The sequence below is a fragment of the Mesocricetus auratus genome, unplaced genomic scaffold (assembly GCF_017639785.1).
Source record: "Mesocricetus auratus isolate SY011 unplaced genomic scaffold, BCM_Maur_2.0 Super-Scaffold_100003, whole genome shotgun sequence".
NCBI lineage: Eukaryota > Metazoa > Chordata > Mammalia > Rodentia > Cricetidae > Mesocricetus > Mesocricetus auratus.
The window spans coordinates 23,081,018-23,090,181 of record NW_024429188.1 but is presented as its reverse complement, the minus strand read 5'-3'; the positions used below and the strand labels follow the sequence as shown (position 1 = coordinate 23,090,181).

The following is a 9,164-nucleotide window of genomic DNA, read 5'->3' as shown; positions in this document are numbered from 1 at the left end:
ACTACTACTCAAGGATGCATCCTATTCGATGCTGTACTTCCATGTCCTTATGTGAAGGGGTACATATGAGTGTGGTTCCTTGAGGGTGCTTTTGTATATAAGGAAAGAAGTCTGAGATTCAGAAGTTAGGAATAGGCCAGGTGTGTGGAACACATCATTATTTCCAGCACTTGGAAGGCAGAGGCAGACAGATTTCAAGGGTTTGAACCCTACTTGGTCTACTTAGTGAGTTTCAGGCCAGCCAGAGCTAAATGAGACCTTGTCTAAAAAATAAAAGCTGGGAAGGACTGACTGAGTTATTAGAATGAGTCTTCACTTGCTGTTTTCTTCAGTGAATGCAATGTCATTAAACTTACAGAGCTGTTGAAAGGACTAAATAAAATGATTCAAATGAAAGCACTTTGCAGCTGCCAAAGGGATATGTGGATGTGTTGTGTTGTTAGATAGCCTACTGCTCTTGGACTATAGTGTGTGTGTGTGTGTGAGAGAGAGAGAGAGAGAGAGAGAGAGAGAGAGAGAGAGAGAGAGAGAGAGAGAGAGAGAGAGAGAGAGAGAGAGAGAGAGAGAGAGAGAGAGAGGAGGGGTGAAGGTATCCTAGTAAAAGGGACTTTGGTGCATTGTGTTTATGTGAACAACACTGTGCCCTGGTCCTCTTAAGTGTTTTTTTCCTGAAATATGCCAAAAATTCTTAAGCTGTCCCTTCAATGTCCAGTACCCTCTGGCCTCCCATTTTCCATACTTTGAGTGAGATTCATTGTTTCATTTTCCTATTCCTCATCTTGACTGTCCTTGTCGGAAACAGTCTTATCTTGTACACTGTCTCCTTGAACCCCTTCATTGTCACTCAGCAAACCAATGTTGTGTGCCAGTGGCTTCTTGTACAGCAGCTGCAGACTTTTATGGGAGCCTTGAAATGACAACAGGAGTGGGAATTTTAAGAGTTATGGAATGAAGTCAAGTAAAGTGCTTGCCTTCTTGGTGCTTCTGAGAGGCCCCAGCTGGGATGGATGCTTTGATTACAACTACTTACCACTCCACAAGTTCGGACCCTGTTGATGTCCTCTATGTTTGATGAGTTCACCCCTGGCCAGGAGTGGGTGGTTGACTCAGAAAATGTAAAGCTGCTCTTTCTCACAGAGCAAGAATGGTTGATGATGGCTACTGCTGAGAACGCCCTGTCTTAGTGGTTCGAAGTGTGCTCACCTTGGTGTTGAGTTTTAAATTTATTCTGTTGAGTACTTCTTCTAAAGGGAAGTTGATTTTTGTTCTGTGTTTTTTGTTGTGGTGGTGGTTTTTGAGGAAGGATCTCTCTTCACAACCCTGGCTGCCTGGAACTCACTATGTAGGCTAGACTGACTTTGAACTCACAGAGACACACTTGCCTCTGCCTCCTGGGTCCTGGGGTTAAAGGTGTGAAGTTAATTTCAGAGACTGAAGAAGTTCAACAACAAAGTCATGTTCAAAATAGTGACCATGAGCCTTAGGATTTGAAAAATGTTTCTCCAGGTACCTAAGCTTGTCATTGCCAAACCTAAAGTACATATTTCCCTTTGTTTTGTTCTCTTGTGTTGTCTCATTTGTGCCAAGATCGAAGGTCAATGCATCAATAAAAGCAGTAGAGCCAAGTTAGCAAGGTCTCTGAGGCCAGCAACCATGCCAGCCTGTCCATTTTTAACCATGTTCCACCTACAAACTAGGATAATGTCTCATAGTTTGATGCAATGATATAATTCTATTATTTGGTGACTGCTTGCTGAGTACCGATTATTAAATAACTTTAATAGTTCCCAAGCAACCAGGCTTGGACTCAAGCAATGTCTGATATCAGCACCCCTGCTTCCCCCAATTTTTAATGAACCTTTTCTCATTTTCTGGCCTCTAGATAATACAGCTAAAGATAGACTTTTCCTACGTTTTGAAGTTCACTATACACCTCAGAAAATGTGAGAGAATGCAGCCAGCCTCCTCAGGAAGATTAGGAGGGCAGTAAGATAACACAGCCACCTCCAGGCTGATATTTGAGCCCTGCTTTCTACACGGTCAAGCCTTTTGGAGGCAGCCAGCCTATGGCTTGTATCAAACTCTATATTTAGGAAGAACAACTGTGAGCTATGACAGGAATTCTCTTTAACACTTAGCCTTAAACTGAGTTCCCCTCTAGCCCCAAGCCAGGAGCAGCTCTCAGGACTGAAGAGACACAGAGCACTCCAGCTATTTCAGCCACATGAAAAGCACTGGAACTGCGATCCTAGCTCAGACGATAACGGGAGTTCCTTCTACCTTCTAAGAGCTTTGTATTTTCGCACCTGACTGCCAGGGACTGTCCACAGGCAGTAAACAAATCCAGAGAGCAGGTAAGCAGAAGGACCCAGCTTTGGCTGGTAGCTTTCTAGAGAAAATTTCTTTGATCACTAACAAAGTGACTACTCATAACTTTGTAGTTTGCTAAGTAGTGGGTGTAGCTTCTTTGTCAATTCCCCTCTCCCTGGTGGTAACCCTGATTCTATAAAGTGTGTGTGTGTGTGTGTGTGTGTGTGTGTGTGTGTGTGTATTGAACTAAAAGTGTTTTCATTTACAGAAATGTTAGGAAAATGTCCACAACCCAGATATGATAACTGTGACCTTGAAGCTCTGCTGGCTAGTGTTACTTACAATCAGCTGTAGACTGCTAACAGGCTCTAAGCTGAGAATTAATCGGAAGTGTGGGCAGAGGAAAGGTGGAATATTAGGTTTGTGTGTGTGTGTTTGTTTGTCTAAATAAAACCATTGTGAGAGTGTTAGACGGTGTAAGTTTAGAATGCTTTCCTCCTTTCCTCAAGTGCTGGACTTGGTCTCAACAACAAGCTTGTGTAGACAGAATCATCTTTTTGAGAGCTTTGCTTTGTTCGCAGTTTTCCTGTACCCAGCAGGGTAGAGGGCAGCACTCAGTGTCCTTGTCTCCGTGGGCACCAGATTCCAAGGTATGGAACTGCAAAAACTCTCTTTCCTCCCAGCATAGTGAAGTGGTCAGAGCATCATTCTACACCCTCCTTGGGAATTATTTTTAGCTTCAGGATAGAAGATAAATCCCTTTGAGAAAGAGCTTTACTCATTTCTTTGACCTTTCAAAAGAATAAACAAAGCTCTTCATTCCAAAAAGTGATTGATTTTCCCCTTAATCTCGTCTTGGGAAGTTAGCAATATTAATGTTGATCGGTTTTAGTAAGTTGAAGGCTTTTATTTAGAAGCTAGGTATTAGGTGCTGCCCAATTAAAAGCAAATAGGGGTCTGTCATCCATGACTCAGCACACAGACAACTATAAAAGTTCCCACAGTCTGCCAGGAAAACTTACCTGTGCTCAGTTGGCAAGCCTCATCAGTTTATTAAACCAATATATGCCTTGTCAAACTTGCAGTGTTTCAAATTGTAGCCAGATCCAGGAGACAGACGTAGCAGTTGTGCGTTGTAAAAAGTATCTATTTGGATAAAAAGCAGTGGTCCTGAAGTGGGTGGTGGTGAAGTGAGTATAGAAAGCATAGCTTTCTGTTTCCATCCATGGAAGAGGCATGCAGATGTAGAGGGAAGGTGCACTACATTCTACATCCTGATGGAGGTGAATGCTCCGACCAGGGAAACAGCCAGGGAACACCGTCTATTTTTATTCATCACCGGGCTTTGCCCTGATTTCTCTGCAAATAATGAGGACAGCAGGAACTGCTGCTGAACTGATTTGTACAAATATTCTCTAGCCTGATGGTGAGAAATGGGAGCAGGAAGTGAATTGACTTTCTATAGGTGTCTCTATCAAAGATGGATGAAGATGTTAAGAAGAGATTCCTATATCAATGAGACGATAACAAAGCTACATAGGGGAGACAAGGTCCATGCATCTGTTAAGCTCAGAGTGTCCCAGAAAATACTGTAATCCAGTAGCTGGTGCAAACTGTCAGTGAAAAAAAATGAATCACAGACAAAACTCAGTGTAGTATAAGTAAAAGCCTTCATTGTTCTCTGCTTTTGCATTTCAACTTGCTACTGTAATCACATAAGGGCATTTTCCAATCCTCATGATTTAGATTAATATATAGTAACTTAAACAAAAAACAAAACAATGTTGGCAGGCAGTGGTGCCTGTCTTTAATCTGAGCACTCTGGATGCGAAGGCACGTGGATCTCTGTGAGTTTGAGGCCGGCATGGTCTACAGAGCGAGTTCCAGGACAGCCAAGGCTACACAAAGAAACCCTGTCTCAAAAGATATGTTAATTCAACTCTAGTTATATTGCACACACTGTGGTCAGGTATTTAAAGTCTTATAAGTATTATTTTTGCATTATTTTTCTTAACTTTTGGCAAATGTCAAAAATAAAGCCATTCTAAGCATATCATTTTGGAATTGAGCTGTATGCCCTAGAATGAATAACAAATTAGAATGGTCTTTATGTGTCTTTGATGCTGAACTTAAAACCTATCATAGAGAAAAATGTATCCTTAATTGTGCAATCTTACTTAATTTTTAACTATATTAAAATTGGTTCTTTGTGGAGCCTTATTGCGGAAGCAGTACCTATATCCTAGCAAAACATTTAGATGAAACTTTAAAAGTTCCGTTATTTTCATGGACATAGCTCCCAAAACTGTATATTGAGATACAATAATTGTAGATATTTTAAAAATAAATGTATAGTTATTTATTTTCATAGAGTAGAAGCTAAAATCTAAAATAAAAAACTCTGCATTTTTGCCAAGTTCTCTGGTCATTCATTTCTGTGTTGAAGATCATGCATCTGTTCTTCTCTATACTTAAGGCTTTGGATGAGCACAGCACTCAGAGGTCACTAGCTGTGGCCATCAGCAATAATGCAACAAACATTCATGTCATGCCCTAGAGTTCAGAAAACCTTGCCAGAGGCATCATGTCACTCAAATATTACCATAACCTGTGAAGTAGGGTCATTTTAGGAAGAGGAAACAGGCCCAGAAATAGTGAATGATACTGCCCAAGCTTCAGGTGATTTGTGTGAAATATTAATACTGCTCTGCATGTTCATTCAGCCACGTGTTAACCATATACACAGCACTCAATAGATAGAACTCAGTCAACTCTTTTAAGGTTCAGAACAGGGAATGCCTTTAATTCAGTGAGTTTTTAACTTTTTACTTGGTCTGGTTGATGTTTAACAGACAGCTATAAAAACAGGCCAGAGCTGGGTTCATTATTATTCTTTGTTCCTTTAGCTCCAACAAACCATAGCCTACATCCCTAGATGGGCTTTGGTCCCAGTGATCAAAGTTAGGTTTCATGTGTTTAAAGAAAGCTGGGGAAGAAAACACTTCTACATTTGGGGTGTCCATTATGTAGTCACAATTCTACTTGGCTTTGAAGATAGTTCTACTGAAAGAAGACAGTTCTAGAATATTCTGGTTTCCATTGTTCTGGAACCTAGGCTCGTTAGCAATGGTTGTGTGGGATACCTGTGAAGATTAAATAACTCAGCTCTTCAGAGAGTCTCCCAGGTCTCTCTGGGAGAAGAGATGTATGTCCTGCTGAGAGAGGGTATTTGGAGACATCTTTGAGTATTCTATTGAGAATGGTTGCCTCTGGTGAACTGAGTAGCTAGCTGTCTTGGCAACAGTTTGTATAGATCAAAAGTTCAGTTTCAAGCTGAGAGCCTCTGAGGCTGAACAAGGGTGTTTTATTCCCACCACCTCTTCAGTTTGCTGCTCTTGGCAGAAGGTCAAGAGGGCAGGCAAAGAGATGATAGGGCCTTTCAAGTTTCTGATCACCTATCATTTGCATCAGGGGCAAAGGCATCTCAGTATATCTCCTCCTGAATGATTTATCGAGGTGCTCTAGTGTTCCCTCTCCCTGAGGCATTGGGAAGGTGAGTCTCCAAGTAACTGCAGAAACTGAGACTGAAAGAATATATGGCCAGTGAAAGGGGCAACTGCCCAGTTGAATCATGAGTTAAAATTCTAATTTATCAAGACCTTGAATCTGAATGCTGCCACCTCTAACAGAGTCTTGTTTGTTTGTTTTTTTTTAGGAATAAGACCTCGTGAATATGTCAAAACAGCCAGTTTCCAATGTCAGAGCCATCCAGGTAAGTAGGTGTATTTGTGTTTTATCAACAACTCTGTGGCTTCTGGTCTGATTCCTTAGTAAGTCATAACAACTGTAGTTGTTCATCTCTAACTGATTATTAACTTTAAGAAGAAAAGACAGTTCCTCCTTATCAGACTTAGGAGGCAGATTTGAGAAAGGACTGTAGAACTGATAGGGTATAACTGAGAGACATAGCTACTTTTGATTGCTCTGAATCATGAGGCAATCAAAGTTCATAAATGAGAATTACATTCTACAAAACATATTAGATTCACAAGAACACATTATGTCCTTTATGAAGAACCAGAGAGAAGTTCCAGAAGGCTCCAAAATAACAATGCATAGGAAACACTACTTAATCTGATTTGATCAGTATATCTGGTATGCATATATTAAAATATACTACTAAAATATAATGTTCCCCATAAGGATATATGGCTATTACAGGTTAATTAAAATATAGTATGTTTGTCTATATAGGATTTTATATGTCCATTGATAGAGAATAGAACGTTACATTTTCATTTTTATAATCAACTGATGCATGGATATGGCAATAGGTCACAATTTGCTTGACTCATTTGTTTCAAATATATCTTTTTGGGCAGGAGGTTTAACTTCAGTACTAGGGCACACAAATAGTATGTGTAAAGATCTGAATTCAATTCCTAGCACTGATAAAATAAAATACATCTTTCTTTAAACAATGACTTAAGTCCTTCCAAAGTCTTCCAAAGCCTTGTGAGTTCAAGTTCATAAGTTATTAATTTTCCTCATGCTATTCCAACAAACCCTTTGGTTGCTTAAACTGACTTAAGTGTCATCCACAAAGAGATAGAGAAGCAGGCATTTTGAAATGTAGATACAATATGAAAATAACTTTCAGTATCGGTTTTTACCCAAGACTTAATCTTTTGTTTCTTTTGAGGGCTCCAAGTTTGACTGTCAAATAGTTCCCAGCCCGAGACTCTGGGTACAATACTTTACTCTCAAATTCCGTTTTCCTTTTGTCAGCACAGAATCTAGCTGTGCTTTCTCTGAAGAAATTTCTTCCCTTTCTGTAATTTTCTGAACGCTGCAGGGCATGCAGTGCTTCTCAAGTATTGTAATTCTAATATACCAAACACAACATAAACACAATCATAAATTGCCAATGGAGCTTTGGAGTGGTCTGTGAATATTTGGCTAGGTTGTGAACATATCATTGAAGGTTTGAGAAATTCCAGTATATACAGCAGTGGGGAAGGGTGCTGGAGAAACAGATCTTTACTTGTCATGACTAATGCATCCCCTTAAATTGATGGAGTTCTTAAGTGGCAGGATGGATACCAGTCTCTGGAAACCTGTCACTGAGCAAGTTCAAGAAGGGACCTATGCATTTGGCAAGGATTCCCTTCCACATGTCGACATTCAGCATTCTGGTATCTCCATCTGATGAGTTTCTGATATATGCTGACAATGGCAGTGGGCATTATTTTGTTGCCTGGATCTGTGAACCTTGAGTCATTGAATCTTCTCTTTTACATGGTATTCAAATAGCAGCTTGGACTCTGAAACAGACTTCAGGCCTGAATCCAGCTTGTGCTGGTGCAGAAACGTGGAAAAGGACTTCCTGCTGTTTTACCCCTCTGGACCTCCATTTTCAAACCTGTGAAATGGAAGTAATAGTAGTTCTGTTTAGGAATTAGCAAATGAGACCTCCAAAATAGCATAGTAAACTACCATTGGAGACCAGCCATTATTCTATTTATGACCACAAGGGTAGTTTGTATCAGAGTTGTGATTGCTGCACTCCAAGCTCTTGAAGTGCTAAACAGAAAATCTCCTTTTTATTTTTCAAAACATTATCAAGCTACTTTTTCATTCCTTCCTTTTAAAGCTAAAAGTGTATTGATTTTTCTTCCTTAGTGCCCTCTGGCTCACACAAATCTCCACTGAAAATTCACTAGCATTTTATTTGCTAAATTTGACCTTGATATATTTTAAGGTCTGCAATATTTAAAAAAGCCACTATTGACCATTCTCAATAGCTGTTATTATGTTGCATTACAAAAAAATCCATACACTTTACCAACAAGGGCAATCAGTGGTTCCTTATGGATGTGGTGTTGTCTCTTTCAATATATTTGATGTTTCACTGAAAGACCTATTTAATGCACTTTCAAATGAAATATTTTTTGTTGTGGCTAAATAGTGTCAGCACTATCTGATATTTTCCGATCATCCTTAAATTAACGTTAAACAGGGCACATTAAACAAAATATGAAAGTAGTGACACAATACAAAATGATTCATAGTAAGGACATTACAGTATGATGTTCTTTGGAGCAAACCTAAAATCTGATGAGAGAGCACTCTGTGTAAATACCATCGGAAGCTCTTAAATGGTCTAATCAACATACTTTAGTTACTTTTATTTTTTTAAAAATACTTTATTTTTATGTGTGTGGTTATTTTGCCTGTATGTATGTTTGTGCACCACATGTGTCCACAGAAGCCTAAAGAGGGAGTCAGATCCACCATGTGAGTCCTGGGAATGGAACCTGGGTCTTCTGAAAGAGCAGCCAGTGCTCTGAACCTCCAATTCTATTCACCTGACATTTTCAGGGGGCATAGTATGTGCCAGAAGTAGGGTACAAAACAACAAATTGACACCTCATCTCTGTACTTGATAAACTCATTGCTTGCAGTATTTAATAACTACATGACTTTGTGCAAGTAGTTTGTCCTCTTTGTCCTCCATCTTTTGTTTATCTGTTAATGAAATGAGCAGCAGGACATGTTTCATAGTGTTTCTGCAAGTATGAAATGAATTTAATACATGTATATATTAGGCCAGTGCCAGAATTATAGTAATTACTTAATAAATGGCTGTTACCATCTATCAATCAGTCTTCACCATCACTATCTACTTTTATCAATTACCAAAGTTTATGCCTTAGAATACCCTTACTTTCACAGGATATTGTTAATTTTGTTAAGTTTCCATAACTAGCTGGGCAGTAGTGGCATATGCCTTTAATCCCAGCATTCAAGAAGGAAGAGGGAGGAGGATCTCTGAATTTGAGGACAGCCTGGTC

General features: G+C 39.5%; 1 protein-coding gene across 2 annotated transcripts in view; it reads left to right on the top strand.

Annotated features, from left to right (window-relative positions):
- Window positions 1–2,038: 2,038 nt before the first annotated feature.
- The window catches only part of Smpx (small muscle protein X-linked), a 51,741-nt gene continuing 44,615 nt past the window's right edge, over window positions 2,039–9,164 (top strand). The window contains exons 1-3 of one of the 2 annotated variants that reach the window (XM_040744152.1): window positions 2,039–2,354; window positions 2,892–2,960; window positions 6,026–6,082. In XM_040744152.1, coding sequence (XP_040600086.1) covers window positions 6,044–6,082 — 39 coding nt within the window. In that variant the 5' untranslated portion in view covers window positions 2,039–2,354; window positions 2,892–2,960; window positions 6,026–6,043. The remainder of the gene's footprint in view (window positions 2,355–2,891; window positions 2,961–6,025; window positions 6,083–9,164) is intronic. The other variant, XM_040744151.1, reaches the window with a different exon arrangement.